We start from the raw sequence: 18,457 nt of genomic DNA on the forward strand, positions 1-18,457 counted from the left end.
CTCTCTCTCTCTCTCTCTCTCTCTCTCTCTCTCTCTCTCTCTCTCTCACACACACACACACACACACATTCTTATCATTTTGACTCCAGGAACCAGTTTCTCTTTCTTGGCAAGGATCATATCTAAAGTATAATTTCTGTCTGTTCCTCTATTTTTGAAGTATGAAATTAGCATTACCAAGGTAAGGGAACAAATATTTATTAAGTACTTACTATATGACAAACACTGCAGTGAACACTTTACAAATATTATTTCATTTGATCCTCACAACACTGTGAGGTAGGTGCTGTTACGATCACCTGTTTTACAGTTGAAGAAACTGAGGCAGGCAGTGGTTTAAGTGACTTGCCCAGAGTCAAACAGTTAATTAGTGTCTGAAGCTGGATTTGAACTCAGGTCTTCTTGGCTTCAGGTATGCACTGGATAACCTAGCTGCCTTAAGTCAAGATTTTATTAGCTCTTCCACTTGTGGTAAGGAGAGAGAGTGGGAGACAGACAGACAGACAAACAGAAACAGAGAGAGAAGGAGAGAGAGAGGGAGGAAGACAGAGACACAGAAACAGAGAGGAGACAGAGAGAGAGAGAGAGAGAGAGAGAGAGAGAGAGAGAGAGAGAGAGAGAGAGAGAGAGAGAGAGAATGAATTCTAATGCTTTTCTTGATAGTTGAGGTGCCTGTGATTACCACTGTGCCAGATTTATAATCTCATATATTTCCTCTCTGTTCACATAGCCTGTAGCAGACTCTATTGAAAACGTTTTTCTTTCTTCCTTCTGGTGATGTTCACCCAAACGCTGTTTTCCATGTTTCTTTCTCCCCTCTGATTCTCATATTTCTTTCCATGAGTCTATCTTAATAGGCCATGCCACTCCATTTCCCTTTTTCTCCATCCTCCAGAGGGGCAGCTTGGCATAGGAGGTACAGTGCAGGCCTTGGAGCTAAGAAGACCTGGGTTCAAGTCTAACCTCTGACACATTGACTGAGTGACCTTGGATGATGCTCTTAACCTCTTAGTGCTCCAGACACCTCCCAGGCCGGCTTGCTTTGGTAGAGGGAGTCTTCTCCCTTGGGAGTCCCTCATGCCAGATAAATCACACGTCCAGTCTTTATCCATCCAGAGCCATCCATCTCATACCACTGAGTCTCGGTGGTTTCCATGAAGTCATTTTGGTCTCCTAGGCTCTGGCTTTGGACCAAGGCAGAAGACAATGGTGCCATCGCCTCTTCAGGGCTATGGACAGTCATTCTCCCTAAGGATTTTAATGCTGGCCCTAACTCCTCCCGAGGTGTATTATAAGGAATATGCTTTTGTAACTCTTCCAGTCTTTTAAAAATGGGAGCTGCCGCTGCCATTAGCTCATTTATCCATTCTGCCATTTGGTTCTATAAACAGTTATTAAAAGCTTGTTATTTACAAGACACCGGGGATGTAAGACCCCAAACAGCAAACACTTATCAAGCGCCTACTCAGGGCAGAGCCTTTTGGGAGATCCAAGAATAAATAAGACACCCATCCCTGCCCCCATGCAGTTCACTGCCTACTGGGGGCGAGAATACAGACCCAGATTACCAGCATGTTTAAATGACAGGGGCATGGAGAAGCACTGGGGGAACTCTGCAGAGGGAAAAGATGATTTCTGACTGTTAGGGAAGGAGGCTTCATTGACCATCAGTTAAGAGAAGTGGGACAAGTTACAAGGGAATAGTCTAATTAAGGTGTGAGTAAGATTCAGGTTGGGAATAAGTTGTTAAGAGTTCTTGACTGAGATCACGGGGTCATAGATTTAGAATTAGGAGGGACCTCAAAGGCATTCCAAGCAAGCCAAGCCCTTTATTTTACAGATGAGGAAATTGAGGCCCTGGAGAAGTCATAAGATCAGAGCTGGAAGGGACCTCAGAGACCATCTAATCTAACTCCTTTATTTTATAGATGAGGACACTGATAACCAGAAAAGTGAATATATTTGCCCAGTCATAAAGTGGTAGAGCCAGGATATTCTTTTCCATTTCACCATTCTGATTTTTATACCCCAATATTCCCATGAACGGGTGAAACTTGCTCAGTATGGACACCCCCTCCACTAGTGCCAGTCTTAACCCCTCCACACCCTCACATTTGGTGTTATTATTCTCCATTCCCCCCACCTGTAATCCCAGAGAGGATGGTTCAATGCCTAGACCTCTTTGGGTCTTTTTGACATTTCCGGGATTCCATGAGATGCCAGAGCTCCCCATCTGTTTTCCTTTGCTTTTCCCCTATGACTGACCTACCTCCTTTTCCGATCCTACATGTCCCTGGCATCAACTCTGCCACTTCTCATTGTATGATCAGTCATGCCCCCCTGGCTTCTAGGTTTGTCCAGTACAACCTATGAGTACATAAGAAACTCATTTTCATTCTTTGCACCTTGGTTTTCTCATCTGCAAAATGAATGACCTCCAGGAGCCCTTGCAATGCTGTACCCATAATCCTAGGGCCTTATGATATTTCCATTGCTTTGAATCACCTGCTGTTCTAATTCTGCCTTCGATTCATGGCCTTTGAGCACCATGAAAATCTCTCAGTGCAGCTTTTGTATTGGGGAGCTCTTTGGGAATCATGGAGAGTGCTATCTAGTTTCTCAGGCAGTCAGTAATATTTATTAAACCCTTATTATGAGCCAGGCACTGTGCTAAGGTCTGGCAACATAAAGAAAAGCAGAAAAGATATCCTGTCTTTTGTTCCGTTTTTTCCCCCACTTGTGTCTGACTCTCCATGACTATATTTGGAGTTTTCTTGGCAGAGATACTGGAATGGTTTGCCATTTCCTTTTCCAGATCGTCTTACAGATGAGGAAACGGAGGCAGAAAGGGTTAAGTGACTTGCCCAGGGTCACACAGCTGGTAACCGAAGATCTGAACTTAAGATAAGTTGGCCTGACTCCCAGCCTAGTGCTCTGTGGAGTCTGGCGCCACCTAGTGACCCAATGTGCAAATAACTATTTACAAACAAAATAGAGACAAGCTAAATTAGAAATAATAAAGAGAAGCTACCAGCATTAAAGAGGGTCAGAAAAGGCCTGTGGTAGAAGGGGGGATTTTAGGTGGTGCTTGAAGGAGGCAGGAGGAGGAGGAATATTCCAGGCATGGGGGACAGCCAGTGCAAATACTTGGCGTAGGGACATGGAGTGGAGGAATAGCAGGGAGGCTGTTGTCACCAGACCCCAGAGTACATGGGGGAGGACTCTAAGGTCTAATAATACTGGTAAAGTGGAAAGGGACAGGCTATGAAGGGCTTTGAATGCCAGATGATTTTATATTTTATCCTGGAGGCAATAGGGAGCCATTGAAAAGAGTCAGTATTTGACATAGTTAGATGGGTGTTTTAGGAAGATCACTTTGGCAGCTGAGTGGAGGGTAGATTAGAGAGTGACCTGAAGCAGGGAGCCCCACCAGTAGCTTGGTGCAATAGTCAAGACCTGTGCCAGAATACTAGGAATGTCATGGTCACCTTCCTAGTTTGGGGACTAGGACCTCAGCAAGCTTGAGAATGACCAGAGAGCTACCGAGATCATGAAGGCCCAAATCACATGATGATCCATCGAAGAAAGTGAGAATGTTTAGCCTGGAGAAGAGGCATGGCCATTGGGGGGCAGGGCATGACAGCTGTTTTCTGGTATTTGAAGGTTTGTCATATGGAGGAAGAATTGACTTGTTCCATTTGGTCAGAGAGGACAGAACCAAGAGAAGTGGGTAGATGCTGAAAGATGCCAGTTAAGACTTTGGAAAGCTTCTTGGTGATTAGAGCTCTCCAAAGGTCTCCATGAAGGAGCTTGACAATCATTTATCAGATATGTTATAGTGGGGATTCTTTTGTGTATGGGTTGTCCCACGTAGCAACACTCAGATTCTGTGATTCAGATGGGAAACTTTTCAGTAGTCAATGACCCTTTGACCACTTTCTTCTCTTCATCCTTAGGCCATCTCTTCCAACCTATTTTTCACAATCTTCTCTTGTACCCACTATCATGTTGAAGTCACCACATATTAAGGTTAATGCTTGGTGATCTTGTCATTGCCTTGGCTTGGGGGATCTCAGATTCTTTGTGGAATTTCTCTCTATGTCCTTTGTAATAAATATTGGTGTGTATGTGACAATTCTTTTCAAGGAAAATGACTGAGTGTCCTGTGAAATGAGGTTTATTTTGTTGTCTGTGAACACCCACTGAAACATCTTTGCCAATTCCTTTGTATCAGCCCCTCTGAGCAGAGCCCAGAAGCTGTCTTATCTTTTAACTGAAACTTCTTTTCAGTGCTAGTCCCATTTATATAGGGAATATCAGCATTTCATTTTCCTATAGCCTATAGTGGGTCAGCCGATCTGTCTCTGGATGTGGGTTTCACATTTGGGGAGCCAGGCACTAAATCAAGGTTCATAAATGGTCTCAAAGCCATGATTGTTTACATCCTTTGCCCCACTCCACCCTTTTCTCTACTCTGTGACTGTCTCTGCAGGAGTGAAAGGGACCTACACAGGACAGAGGCCTAGTTTATATTTTTCTTTGTTTCATGGGATGCCATGACCAAAGACTGGTCTAATGGGCCACCTCCTGGGAATGGAAGTAGGCTACTACTTAGCTAATTTGGTCTTTAAACAACAGGCGTAGTTGGGGGCTGGACCTTACCACCTTGGTAGACCCTGCTGGATCTTATGGAGGCTTGCCACAGGGAGGAAGGGAGTTCTGTGGAGGCAAAATTGTTTCTAAGTATTTGTTTTCTTTCAAAGCTTTTGTTAAAGCTGTCTACTTTGGAATTAAAAGGCCATAGGGTATAGGGAGGTACTATAGCAGGCAAAGTGAAAAGAGTGCTAGATTTGAAGTGAGAGGACCTGGGTTCAAATCCTGGCTCTTTCCATTTACTCCCTGTGTGACTTTGGGTAAGTTACTTAACCTCTTGAGCCTCAGTTTCCTCATCTGTAAAATGAAGGAGAGATAGACTTGAGTGAATTTTAAGGCTCCTTCCAACTCTAAATATATGAACTAAGAATGAGCAGATCTAGTTTCTCTCCCTGTCTGTACCATTATATGACTTTGGCCAAGTTTACTTCCTTTCTCTGGGCCTTAGTTTCCTCATCTATGAAAAAAGGGGAACGTTGTGTTCAGTGATTTCTGAACCTGATGAGCTCTGACAACCTGATTCTGAGGGATGCAGGAGATGGCCCTTAAAGGTAGGATTTCAACAGATACAAGATGGCAGGAGAGGTCAGTAGAAGTTAGGGGAAGAAAAAAAACCTTACAGGGTCTCCCAATTACTTCTTTTTCAGGTGTCGTAGACTTTGAGGAGTACAGCTCTATGGCCCTTCCGGAAGGCAAGTACGTGTGGGGGCCCCTGGAGGCCCTGCCTGGGCCCCCCACCCCCTAGCCCCTTACTGCTGTCCTAGGGTCTGATCAGACCCCAGAATCCCTGGAATTGGACAGAGGAGGGGAAGGGGGATGTGGCATGGTGATATGGGTGGGGGTCCTTCCTTTCTCCTTGTCTATCCCCCTCTGGCATCCAAATTCAGGAAACTGCCAGATTCCATTGTCCCTTTCCTTGGGGTTCAATGCCCTTGTCCATACCCTCCTCTCCCTCCCTATTTCCCCCTCCCCAATACACAGGTGGGAGACGCCTCCGAGGCAGTGGTGGGAACAGGCCCTTCCGAATCCCTGGGCTGAGCCGGAGGGAGCGTGAACATCGGCCATCGTAAGACTTACTTAGCCCTGCAGAAAGCCTTGGTCCCACCCCAGGAGGGCCACTGGGCCTTCTTCCCCTCTTCTGGGTCATCCTGACTTGGAGTGGACTGGGGATAGTAGATGATAAGGGGCCCAGGGATCAGGATGGAGTTGGGGTTCATGGTCCTAAGAGGGGGGAACGGAGGAGAAAGGAGTGGTCTAGGACTAAGATACCCTTGGGTTGGGATAGAGGCTTAGGAGGTGAGAACCAAGGCCCTGAGAGAAGAAGGGAGTTGGCCCTTCTTGGGATCTGGGAGGAGGATAGGGGGGCTGAGGGTCTTAGGGAAGGAGATGAGCAACAATGGGGTTTGAAGGAGCTGGAGGGGAGCTGGCCTCTAATGTTTTGGCATCTTCTTCCTCCAGGGACTCCCCAGAGACTGAATCTGTGGTGAGTAGGGGCTGTGAGAGTTCTGCTCCCCTCAGCAAAGCTGAGATCTATCAGTCCTCCTACTGGATGGGCCCCAGGCTGGGTACTGAGTGAGGCTGAAGGCAGGGTGTCACAGCCTGAAGTAACTGACCTTAAAGACCATTCAGACACCCTCATTTTTCTCAGGGAGTGGAGGAAGGGAGAGGGAGGTACAGGTAACTGAGGCCCAGAGAGAGGAAGGGACTTCCCCAAAATCACACCGTGAGTCAGTGGCAAGGCCTGGAACCAGTCCCTAACAGCTGGTCAACAAGCATTTATTAAGCCCTAAGCCAGGCACATACTGTGGAGTATAGGAAGGTTATGTGGATATCACGGCATTGGCAGCTCCTGCAGTACCCAAAGGGCCTCTGGCAGAAGCTGGGACTTGGAGCCAGGGAGCAGAGGGGAGGAGGCCGGGCCAGTGCAAAGACACAGGTGGGAGATGGCATATTGGCATTGAGGAGAGCTCAGCGTAGAGGGGCAAGGGAGAGGCTGGGTCCTTCCAGGAGGCTTGGTGTTTCTGTTTGAGGGCGTGTGGAATGGGGCAGGGGACCTACCCCTTTCCCAGTGCCCCTGATATACCTGTTCCCTCAGACCTGCCCTGTAGTGGATGAGGAAGGCTTCACTGTCCGGCCAGATGTCAATCAGAACAATATCCTTCCACCCCAAATCTGGGGAAGTGGGGCCTGGGGAGCAGGGCCAAAGCAGAGTCGCTGGCCCCCTCCCCCCCTTCCCAGCCAGCTCACTGGGCCTGGCTAAGCTCAGAATTCAGGCCTGGAAAGTGGTGAATGATCACCACCTTGTGGTCAACATGGGAATGACAACCAGGCCACTGGCCCGTGCTGGGCCCTGGAGCAAGCCCGAGGATGAAATACCAATAATCATGAATAACAATAGATTGGGCTTTGATTTAATTAGCCTTGAGAATTCCCAGGTAAGGACACTCCTTCAGCCAATACTCATAAACACTTTTCCTGCCTTTGATCAATTTGGAGAGTTTTCTAGAGTTGACTTTGAAAGAAAACAGGAATAATAAGCACAATAATAACAGTAATGAGCAGCGTGGCACAGTGGGTGTAGGATAGGAAAGATCTGGGTTCGAGTCCTGTTTCTGACACATACTGACTGGATGACCCTGGGCAAGTCACTTCATTTCTTGGGGCTCCAGATAAGTGGCAGGGACCAACTTGAATACCTAGAGGGAGGAAACTCACCCTCTATCAATGAGATCCCAGGTGTAGTCTCCATCCCTTATAATAATTAATGGTGATGATAACGTGAGGTCTACCTTCAGGGAGGCCTTCGGCTAAGAAAAAGATGGGGGGATCTACCCAGAGGAAGCCTGCGGTGTGTAGGGCTCCTCAGGGAACCCCTGGGCCATGGAAAGAAGGAAGGAAAGAAGGAAGAGAGGGAGGGGGAGGAAAGGAAAAAGGAAAGAAACAAGCATTCATTATATTCCTACTATGTGCCAAGAACTGTGTTTAGTACTTTACAAAAGTATCACATTTGATCTTCCCAGTAGCCCTGAAAGGTAGGTGCTGTCATTATCCCCATTTTATAGGTGAGGAAACTGAGGTAAACAGAAACAAAGTGACTTGCCCAGAGTCACACAGCTAGTATGTTTCTGGAGCCATATTTGAGCTCAAGTTTCCTTGGCCCTAAGTCTGACCCTCTATCCTTGACACCACCTAGCTGCTTCTATGGGGAGAGACATGGCCTTCGATGTCAGGGGTCCCTCTGAAACATATATGGCATCCTAGATTTAGATGGGATACTTGAAGGGATCTTGAAAGTTATCTAGTCCAAATCCATCCTTTTACAAATGTGGAAATTGAGGCCCAAGAGTCAAGATTAGAACTCAGACCTCTGATTCCATCTCCACTGTCCATCACCAAATAGAACTTGTTCCCAAGGCTTCTGTGGGATTAGAGGCTCTGTCTGTTCATGGCCTGGGCTTGATGTGGAGGTGTTGGGAGTGGAGACAGGAGGCCGAGGGAGGGCAGGGAGAGTGTTCAGTTTTTTACTTGCCTCCTTGACCCCTGAGCACCAGAGCGGGAGAACCCACGCTTCTGTTCATCTAGTGACTCTGACTATGATGATGACGAGGAGCCCCGAAAGTTCTTTGTCCAGATCAAGCCAGCCCCGCCCCCCAGCCAGTCCCGGGACGCCGAGGCCGCTGCAGCCCAGCTCAAGGCCACAGCGGGCAGCCTGATCCTGCCACCAGGCCCTGGGGTAAGGAGGTGGGCAGTGGGGGAGATGATGAGCCAGGGGCATGGGAGGTCAGAGGCCATGGTGGTGCCCTGGTGGGGAAGATAGGTGGGTGTATATTGGGGGACCTCCTGATGCACCTGTTCTGTTCACAGGGCACCATGAAACGCCATTCCTCCCGTAAGTGCCCTTCCTATTATGGGGGGGGGAGGGGAGCAGCTGGGCTGAGACCAGGTCCTGGTCCCAGCCTCTTTCTGGAGCCCCCAGCTTCTTCCAGGCCCTCCCAGCCCTCTGAGTCCTTGCCCTGGGGTCTCCATAGGATTGGGTGGCTGGACAGAGTGGGAAGGAGGGTCTCTGGGGACCCCAGGGGGGAAGAGCCTGTTGGTAATGGGTGGGGGAGCGTGGCAAGCTTAAACTGAGATGTGGGGTCTCTTACAGGGGAGATGTCAGGGAAACCACTGAGGCCTCACTCGGCCTCCAGAGCCATCCGGTGTGTATGCATGCAGGGGAGGGGAGGGGGTGCAACAAGTCAGGGTGCATCTATGTGTTCCCCCACCCAGGACCCCTGCCCTGTGCTCCAATATCTCCTCCCCTCCAGCCCTGTATCCTGACCTTTCCCCCTGCGTTTAATCCCTCCCCTCCCCACCCCACCATTTGGAGCCAGAGATTGAGCTGTAAATTCTGCCCCTCCCCCATCTCCAGATGTGCAGAAAAGCCCCAATCAGACGTGCAGCTGTCCAAGACCCTTTTTGGCCCTCCCCTGGAGTCAGCCTTGGAGCCAGACTTTCCAGGTGATGGTGGGGGGAGGCCACTTAGCGGAGGCCAGGCTGTGAAGCTGGACTCCCCACCTCTCTGACCCCCTTCGTCTCTCCTCCCCTTCTCCAGGCTCTGGCAGCTACGGCCTTACCTCCAGCCCCTCTCCCTTCTCCTCCTCATCCCCAGAGAATGTGGAGGACTCAGGTCTGGACTCCCCATCCCACCCAGCCCCTGGCCCCTCTCCAGACTCCTGGGTTCCCCGACCGGCCACACCCCAGAGTCCCCCCGGGGCCAGGAGACCTCCTAGCTCCCCACCAGCCCGGCCCCACACCTGCCCTGCCTGGACTGCGCCAGGGGGGCCTCCAGGATCCGAGCCCAACCGAGACCCCTGGGCGAGTGATGGTGAGTCTGAGCCCATTCCCAAAATGTCCAGTTCTTCCAGGTTCGGGGGAGCTTAGAATCTCAGAGATGGGAGGGCCCCCAGGAAGCCCTGACGGGTTTGGACCAACCTCTTGCTCTCTTCAGTCTTCCCAGGAGGCCTAGCCTCTGCTCACATACTCCCAGTGATAGAGCCTCTGAAGGCAAGCCTGTCTGCCTCTCACTCCCACCCAATGCTTGGGGAAACTGAGTCCTCTCCCTTCCCCCTTCCTTTCCAAGCTTCCTTGGTATGGGGGTGGGATGGATGTGTAAGGGAGGCAGTGGGATGAAGCGGAAAGGTTCCTAGCTGGGGACACTGGCGGACAAGGCTTTATCCTGACTTGGCCAGTGACTCAGTATACAACCTAGGCTGTGTCCCTTCCCCACTCAATTTCCTGATCTGTCAAGTTGAGAACATAATCTTTATACACCCTGCAGGGAGCTATCATGAGGAAAACACTTTGTAAGCTTTGAAGTGTTATTAGAAATTCTAATCACTGGTAACTTGTATCTTATGGATACTGTACAGAGTTCAAATCCTGCCCCAAACTCTTCAGTTTGTGTGACCCTAGGCAAGTCACTCAGCCCCTGTCAGCCCTGTCTTTGTCATGAGGGTGACTGTAGCACCTGCTATGCAGGGTTGTTGAAAGCATCAAATAATGAGATATTATAGACACACACACATGTATGTATGTATGTACATATATATAGTGCCTTGCAAGCTGTAGCATGTTATGTAAATAACAGCTGTTGTCATTGCTCTCATGGTTTTGTTCTTGCCCATCTCTCATCCCATGGATGCTCAGACCTGGTGCCTGCTCTGCCCGATGCAGGGTCCCGGGAAGGACAAGCAATGCTACCCAGAAGAGGTCATACCAGGAAGACACCTAGTACCCTCACCCGGAGCAGTGGAGACCTGGTAAGGGTAGCAGGGTCCCCAGGAGAGGGGGGTAGGGCTGGTTGGCACATGCCTTACTTCTTGTAGTACATGGATGCTCATAGGTCTGGGCTGTGCCGGCTGCCAGGATGGGAAGTGGGGACCCTAGATGGCTAGAATGGGGAGGGGGAGTAGAGGCATGGGAAGAGGCTCGAGGAGGGCACTGGGCAACTGCCCATGGGCTGCCCTCATAGCCTGGGGTGGGGAGTCACACCCCAGCTCCCCCATATCTGGGCCTCTATTTTCTCAATGAAGAGGGTCAGACATGATCTCTGACTGGCTCCAGTGATCTCTACTTTGCTTCCAGTCTCGTTCCTTGAGCCCATCCCCACTGAGTTCCTCCGTCCCTAGCAGCCTCCCAGAGAGGAGCAGCGGCTTTCCCCAGTCAGGACTTGGTATGTCTTGGGCTCCCTGTAGAATGGATGGGGCGGGGAGTGGAGGGGAGGGCCTGAACTGACCTGGGGAGTGGAGAGGGCTCTAGGCTGGGGGCTAGGAGCTGCCATGACTGCATCCTTCAGGTCCTGAGATAGAGAACATGGATGATTGATGGACTGTAACCTCCTTGAGAGCAAGGCCTATTTTGTGTGTCCACACGCTGGTTGACTGATTGACTAAATTTAAACTCAGAAGTCTAAGGTTCCCATCTCTGCCTCTGTCTCTGGTTAGCTGTGTGTTCCTAGGCAATTAACATCTCCAGGTCTCAATTTTCTTTCTTTTTTTTTTTAAATTTTTTTTTAAGGGGCGGCCAGGTGGCTCAGCGAGTAAGAGCACCGGCTCCAGTGTTGGGATGACCTGGAGATCGAGTCCCAGGCTCAGACACTCAGCACCACACCCAGAAATAACTGGCCGTGTAACCTTGAGCAAGTTACTTAACCCCGATTGCTTAAAAAAAATTTTTTTAATATGGCCAGTTCTTTTCTTTGTGTGAGTGTTAAGTATCTGAGGCTGGAACCGATCCCAGGTCTCCCAACTCTGGGGCCGGCGCTCTTACTCACTGAGCCACCTGGCGCCCCCTCTTTTTTCGTTTTTAAAAATTAAATTATTTATTTTTAGTTTTCAACAATCACTTCCACAAGTTTTAAATTTTCTCCCCCTCCTTCTCCAAGAGAGTCTGCAGTCTGATATGGGTTCTACACATACATTCCTATTAAACACATTTTCATATTAGTCATGTTACATGGAAGAATTATAATGAATGAGAAAAATCATGAGAAGGAAAAACAAAACAAAAAAGAAAACAGTCTGCTTCATTCTGCATTCTGACTCCAGAGTTCTTTCTCTGGATGTGACTGACATTTTCCATCATGAGTCCTTTGGAATTGTTTTAGGTCCTTGCATTGCTGAAAAGGACTAAGTCTATCACAGCTAGTCAGCACACACTGTGGCTGTTACTGTATACAATGTTCTCCTCACTTTACTCTGCATCAGGTCATATAAGTCTTTCCAGATTTTTCTGAAGTCCACCCGTTCATCATTTCTTACAGCACAATAGTATTCCATTACATTCATATACCACAACTTGTTCAGCCATTCCCCACTTGATTGGCCTCCCCTCAATTTCCAGTTCTTGGCCACCACAAAAGGAGCTGCTATAAATATTTTTGTACATGTGGGTCTATCTCCCACGTCTATGATCTCTTTGGGATACAGCCCTAGAAGTGGTATTGCTGGGTCAAAGGCTGTGCACATTTTTATAGCCCTTTGGGTCCAGGTCTCAATTTTCTCATCTAGTAAGTAGTCAAACCAGGGTATCACTGGGAGGCCTGCCAGCTCTAAATCCTATGATCCTCTGAGTACCTAATAGGCCTTCAGGTGGAAAAGGGATTAGCCTCCTTTGTTGTGGCCCCTGAGGGCAGAACTGGGGTGGTGAGTGGAAGAGGCCCTGGGGAGACAGGTTTTGGCTCCAAGTTAGGAAAAAGTTGGAAGGAAGAAAGCTATTTAAAAGTGGAATGGGTGCCTTTTGTGGGTAGTGAGCTCCCCATGGCTGGAGGATTCCAAGGAGAACCTGGACTGCCTGTTGCTAAGGGCATTCTTTCCCTTTTTTTTTTTTTGGAGGGCAATTGGGGTTAAGTAACTTGCCCAAGGTTACACAGCTATTTTTTTTTGTGTGGGTGTTAAGTGTCTGAGACAGGTTCCAAACCCAGGTCCTCCTGACTCCAGGTCGGCACTTTACTTACTGTGCCACCTAGCCGCCCCTAAGGCCATTCTTTCTATAGTCCCTCCCTTCTAACTGGGACATCCTGTAATCTGACTCACAGTTTTGCCCCAGACTTGTGTTTTGTGAGCTTTTCCCCTCACTGAGCCTCAGTTTCCCCATTTGTAAAATGAGACTGAATTTGATTATCTCTAAAGATCCTCCTAGCTATTATTTTATCTCCTGGTACAATTCTTTGAGGGGCTCTTGGGGCTGAAAACTGATCCTGGCTTGTCTTTTTCCCCTCTGCAGGGATCTCCAGGGGCCCCAGCCCCGTGGTGCTAGGCTCCCAGGATGCCCTGCCTGTAGCCACAGCTTTCACAGAGTATATCCATGCCTATTTCCGAGGCCAGGATGCCTCCAGGTAGGCCACTAACTGGAACAGATAGGGTTGAGGGGGAAAGAGGGGGGTCAAGTCTGACCAGGGTTCCATCACTCATTTACTTGCCCCTCAGGCCACTGTAGCTCTTCCCCCTAAAGATTCCCCCAGGCTACTGGATGGTCAAGTGGACACAGACCATGGCTTGAGATTAGGGCTAGAACCAGAATGAGAACTGAGGTCCCTAAACTAACTCACTGCACCACCTAGGGGGAGTCTCTTCACTTATTGGGACCTCAGTTTCCTTCTTTGTAAAATAGGGTTAAAGACCTCGCTGGCCTCCTGTCCTTCTTCTCCTGAGAGTTCTGAGGCTCAAGTGAGATCATGGATAGGAAAGTACATTGTAGGCAATAGAATCATGTCAAATGCAATGGCAGGCCCAGGATATCGCTAAGAGAGCTAGCCTGACTAAGTGGGTGGGAGGGGAAAGGCCTAATTTCACATTTGGCCTGGAAAACGTGCCACTTGCTGACCACACCTTGCAGTGATCCCGCAAATCTCAGACTAGAAACTCCAGATAAGGCATGGATCTGTGAATGGGGAGGAGAAGGACTCCAGCACAATGTGAGGAAATCACAGGTCTTAGCAACAGAAGTATATAAACCATATACTAATAAAATAAATATAAATAATAATCTAAAATAATATGACTATTTTATGTAACATATATTGTAACATACTGTTATATATCCTTATAATATAATATAGTTTATATAGATTTATATGCTGAGATATTTATGTTAAACCTATGATTAAATATTTATTATACTTTATTTTTAAATATATTTTATTCATAGAATAATAAATATAAGATAAATAATAAGTAGAATAATATATGAAATACAATGGTAATAATAACCACTTTGAGCTTTATATATTTATATTCTAGAATTTATATATACTAACAGATACAAGATAAATAATAAATGGAATAATATATGAAATCCAATGATAATAACAACTTTTAGCATTATAAATTTATGTTATAGAATTTGTATACATTAACAAATAAATACAAGATAAACAATAAATAGAATAATAAAATACAGTGATGCTAACAATAGCAATAACAACCTTGTACACCATGTACAAAGTGTTACATATATTATCTCATTTGGTTTTCACAGCAACATTAGGAGGTAGGTGCTATTGTAATCCCTGTTTTATAAATGGGGAAACTGAGGCTGAGAAAGTGGGCCCAGGGTCACAAAGCAGTGTCTGAGGCAGGATTTGAACTCGGGTCTTCTTGACTCCAAGTCCAGCATTCCATCCATTGTGCCCTAGCTGCTCCTGGGAAAGCTCTTTCCTCTGGAGGTGAGGCTCGGGCCCAGGTGCCACCTCTGAGCTCTGTGCCCCACAGCTGCATGGTGAAGGTGACAGGTGAGCTGACCATGTCCTTCCCTGCGGGGATCGTGAGGGTGTTCAGCGGGACGATGCCCCTGCCTGTGCTCAGCTTCCGTCTGGTCCGTACAGCTGTCATTGAACACTTCCAGCCCAACGCTGACCTACTCTTCAGGTGTGGGGGAGGCTGGTCCAGCCAGAATGCCAAGGGGACCCTGGGTGCTTGGGCCAGGGGCGATTGACTCATGAGATACTGGCCGGATGACCAGAGCTAGGAGGATCCTGAGGGGCTGGGGAGGGGAAGAATGGGTGTGGGGGTGGAGGGAAGAGCTGAACTTGGACCTTGAACGTCAGGATAGTTATGGGAAACCAGAGCCAACCAGCCCTAACCCTGCCCCACAGTGACCCTTCCCAAAGTGATCCAGCCACCAAGGACTTCTGGCTGAATATGTCTGCTCTGACGGGGCATCTACAGCGCCAGGCCGAACAGAGCCCAGCAGCCTCCTACTACAATGTGGTGCTGCTTCGGTATAAGGTGAGGCCTGCCAGGGGCACACAGCCAGAGGTAGAGCTGGGCATACACCAAGGAGGATCTCACCTGTAATCACAACAGACGGAAGAAAGCTCTCTGGACCCGTGGGTGGGAGTGGGGATGGCAGCTCTAAGAGGATACCGAGGGAGATGGGATGGTGGTTCTCCATGGGCACCCAAGGGGCCAGGATGGGGACCTTTCATTGCTCCCATACAAAGCCAGTAGTGGTCAGGGTTAGAGCTAGAGGGGCCTTCTTGGATAGGCAGGAGGCTCTCAGCCAACATACAGGACAAATTGGGGTGGGGTGGGGTCTCAGGAGACAAGAAAGTTGCTCCTCTATCCCAAGCTGCTCTCCTCTCCCCTGCCCAGTTCTCCAAGCCTGGGGTCCAGTCGGCTCCTCTGCAGCTCAGTGCCCACTGGCAGTGTGGCCGTGCCCTGACCCAGGTCTCGGTGGAGTACAGTTATTGCCCAAGCGCCATGGCCCTGCCCACCCCACTCACCAACGTCCAGATCCTGCTGCCTGTTGAGGAGCCGGTCACCAATGTCCGTCTACAGCCCGCTGCCAGCTGGTGAGCCCCTTCCTGGGTTTTCCATTGAGGTAGTGGGTACATTCTGGGACCCTGGGGCCATCAGTCCACAAGCCTATTTAAAGGACCTACAGCCTAGCTGGCGCTGTGCCAGGTGCTAGTGAGATGAACAGTCCTGGCCCTCAGGGAGCTTCTGTACTGCCCAGGGACCCACTTATGCACACTGAGTAGATCTGTCATCTACCATGTCATGGATATACTCAGAACAAATTTAAGGTAATTGAGAGTGGAAGTTAGCAGCTGGGGAGACCAGGAAAGACCTCAGTAAGTGATGTATAAGCTTTGAGGGACACTAGAGATTCCCTGTGCCAGAACTGGGACCCAAGAAGAGCCTGATGAATGAATGAATGAATGAATGAATGAATGAATGAATGAATGAACGAATGAACGAATGAATGAATGAACAAGCAAATGAATGTTTGAATGTTGTTGATGATGAATCACGTTCGATTCTTTGTGGTCTCGTTTGGGGTTTTCTTGGCAAAGATACTGGAGTGTTTTGCCATTTCCTTCTCCAGCTCATTTTATAGATGAGGAAACTGAGGCAAGCCAGGTGAAGTGACTTGCCCAGGGTCACCCAGCTAGTATCTGAGGCTGGATTTGAACTCATACCCTCCTAACTCCAGGCTCAGCATTCTATACACTTCATTACTGAGCTGCCCAAATGTTTTAATACAAAAACATTTTATTAAGCATTTACTAACTGCTAGGGACAGAGGTATAAGTAAGCCAGACAGATCCTCTCTCTCCTCCCGGAGCTTATACTCTAATGAGGGAAGGGTGGGATGGACCAGAGGGGAGATGGTGGGGAGTGGAGATGGCAAATGTGGATTGTTTAAAATGGCTGGAAGACTGCAAGAAGAAGCCCAAGTTCACTTGTCAAGAGCCAGGGACCCAGGACCAGAGTCTGAATGGGATGAGGAAGGGACCAGGCCCAGCTGAGGCCTTTACCCTTTTCTACCCATAGGAACCTGGAGGAGAAGAGGCTCTTGTGGAGACTTCCAGATGTGTCAGAGGAAGGGGGTGAGCCTGTACTCTTCCTCTAAGCTTCCTGGGCATCTTCTGTTCCCCAGGCCTAAATCCTCCCCTTGTAGAACCTTAAAACATAAATCTCAGAGCTGGGAGGGCCCAGTGAACACAGAATGTCAGAGCTGGGAGGGCCCTTAGAGCAGAGAATGTCAGAGCTGGGAGGGCCCTTAGAACCCAGGATGTCAGAGCCGGGAGGGCCCTTAGAACCCAGGATGTCAGAGCTGGGAGGACCCTTAGAACCCACAACACATTTATTAAGTGCATGCTATATTCAAGGCATTGGGCTGAGTACTCTTAGATATAAGGATGAAAAAAGGGCTCAATCCCCACCCCCAAGGGGTAGATTGTAGGATCTGGTCAGCTTGTCCACAAATAACTAGAAGACAGCCAACAAGCATTTTCTTAACATCTACTGTGCACCCGACACTCTGCTAAGCACTGGGGGTAGGAAGGAAGAGCCTAACTGTCCTGCCCTCAGGGTACTCACATTCTAGGGGGGAGATATCTGCTTATGTGAGGCACATGAAGAATGGGCAGTGACTCCAACATGGCAGAGATCTAGACAGGAGTCTCTCCTCATGCCCATCCCGGGGAGATTTTGTCCAGTGGCATATAGCAAACCATTGGTTGTGCTCCATGGGCCAGCCGCCTCTGCTCTGGGAGCTTAGGGAGGTGGGGGTGTCAGGTGGGAGGTGGGGCGTCAGCCAGGAAATCCCTGTGGCTGATGAGACTGGGGGATGGGAGTCTGTGGGCCCAGTGGCCCTATAGGCTCTCTCCTCAGGCCTAGAAGGGTATCATAGGGAATGCCCTGATCCCCAGGGTTAGGCTAGATCAGCATCTAGCTGCTTTTGTCCCTCCAGGCCAAGGCCATCTCTCTGCCAGTTGGGAACCTCTGTCTGGGCCCAGCATGCCTGGCCCAGTGGCTGCCCACTTCACCAGTGAGGGCAGCACCCTGTCTGGGGTGGATGTGGAGCTTGTGGGCAGTGGGTACCGCATGTCTCTGGTGAAAAGGAGGTTTGCCACAGGTAATAGAAGGGGCCATTCTCCCCCTACCCCGGGCTTCCTTTTTCATCACAGCCCCTATATGGCCCTACCCCTGGGGTCCCCAAAAAAGGGTCTGAAATGCTGCTACCTGGAGGTGGTGGAGGGGTAGGGAGTGGGATGGGGAATAGATTCCAGCCAGGGATTGGAGGAGAGAGAGGGGGAGCCTCAGTGTTCAGGACACAGGTGGGCTTCAAAAACTCCCAGGGCATGGAATGGGGAGGGAAGGAGCCGGAAACCCAAGAACACAGAAGAAGAGAAGCCCCAGCCATCTCCCTGCACCTAAGCAGCCCTTTGTGTTCCACAGGAACCTATCTGGCTGGCTGCTGAGCTCCACTGGCTAGGCTGTGCTGCTCCCTTTCTGGGCTTGGATTTGCACTTTGGCTCCGTGGTGGGGCCTCCTCCCTCCCACCCTGCACCCCAAACTTTAGACCAGGTTGATTTTAAACAGACACTGAGTGACCCCAGCCCTCTGGGGGGAGGGGGGAGGGTGTGGTGTGAACTGGGAGGGTTGGGAATTGGAGAGTGGGGGCCCAAAGTTCCCCACCCTGGACTGAGCCTTGCAGGTTTCCTTCCCCTGGCTTTCCCCTTCCCTCCCACAGTCCTTCCCTCAGCCCAAGGTCAGTCCAGCCCCTGGGGTTTTATGTCATTTGAATAAACACTCTATTTTCTAATAAAACTATTCTGGCTCTGGGCCTCTTCTCAGTTGGGGAAAGGGAGGCCAAATAAGAGGTAGGGGGCTCAGCTTGGCTTCTCTGTGAGTCTTTCATTGTGGAGCCCAGTCCAAGCTGTACATTGGAGGGGATTTGGCAAGGAAAAACTCAAGACCAGCAAGCAGCAATGTTAGAATCCAGAATGTCAGAGCTGGAAAGACCCTTTGAA

The 18,457-nt window shown here is 49.3% G+C and overlaps 1 protein-coding gene across 2 annotated transcripts in view; it reads left to right on the forward strand.

Moving 5' to 3' along the window:
- The window catches only part of FCHO1 (FCH and mu domain containing endocytic adaptor 1), a 61,350-nt gene extending 43,096 nt beyond the window's left edge, over positions 1 to 18,254 (forward strand). The window contains exons 10-27 of one of the 2 annotated variants that reach the window (XM_069105044.1): positions 5,301 to 5,345; positions 5,635 to 5,719; positions 6,112 to 6,136; positions 6,749 to 6,806; positions 8,202 to 8,386; positions 8,518 to 8,542; positions 8,801 to 8,852; positions 9,065 to 9,153; positions 9,248 to 9,520; positions 10,342 to 10,454; positions 10,780 to 10,867; positions 12,919 to 13,030; positions 14,406 to 14,561; positions 14,789 to 14,921; positions 15,288 to 15,487; positions 16,473 to 16,528; positions 17,395 to 17,559; positions 17,883 to 18,254. In XM_069105044.1, the coding sequence (XP_068961145.1) occupies positions 5,301 to 5,345; positions 5,635 to 5,719; positions 6,112 to 6,136; positions 6,749 to 6,806; positions 8,202 to 8,386; positions 8,518 to 8,542; positions 8,801 to 8,852; positions 9,065 to 9,153; positions 9,248 to 9,520; positions 10,342 to 10,454; positions 10,780 to 10,867; positions 12,919 to 13,030; positions 14,406 to 14,561; positions 14,789 to 14,921; positions 15,288 to 15,487; positions 16,473 to 16,528; positions 17,395 to 17,559; positions 17,883 to 17,905 (1,883 nt within the window). In that variant the 3' untranslated portion in view covers positions 17,906 to 18,254. The remainder of the gene's footprint in view (positions 1 to 5,300; positions 5,346 to 5,634; positions 5,720 to 6,111; positions 6,137 to 6,748; positions 6,807 to 8,201; positions 8,387 to 8,517; positions 8,543 to 8,800; positions 8,853 to 9,064; positions 9,154 to 9,247; positions 9,521 to 10,341; positions 10,455 to 10,779; positions 10,868 to 12,918; positions 13,031 to 14,405; positions 14,562 to 14,788; positions 14,922 to 15,287; positions 15,488 to 16,472; positions 16,529 to 17,394; positions 17,560 to 17,882) is intronic. The other variant, XM_069105063.1, reaches the window with a different exon arrangement.
- The last annotated feature ends 203 nt before the right edge of the window (positions 18,255 to 18,457 follow it).

Source organism: Petaurus breviceps, unplaced genomic scaffold, assembly GCF_028583685.1.
Source record: "Petaurus breviceps papuanus isolate PSGF00001 unplaced genomic scaffold, PetGlider_PUasm1.0 103, whole genome shotgun sequence".
In the NCBI taxonomy this organism is placed as follows: Eukaryota; Metazoa; Chordata; class Mammalia; order Diprotodontia; family Petauridae; genus Petaurus; species Petaurus breviceps.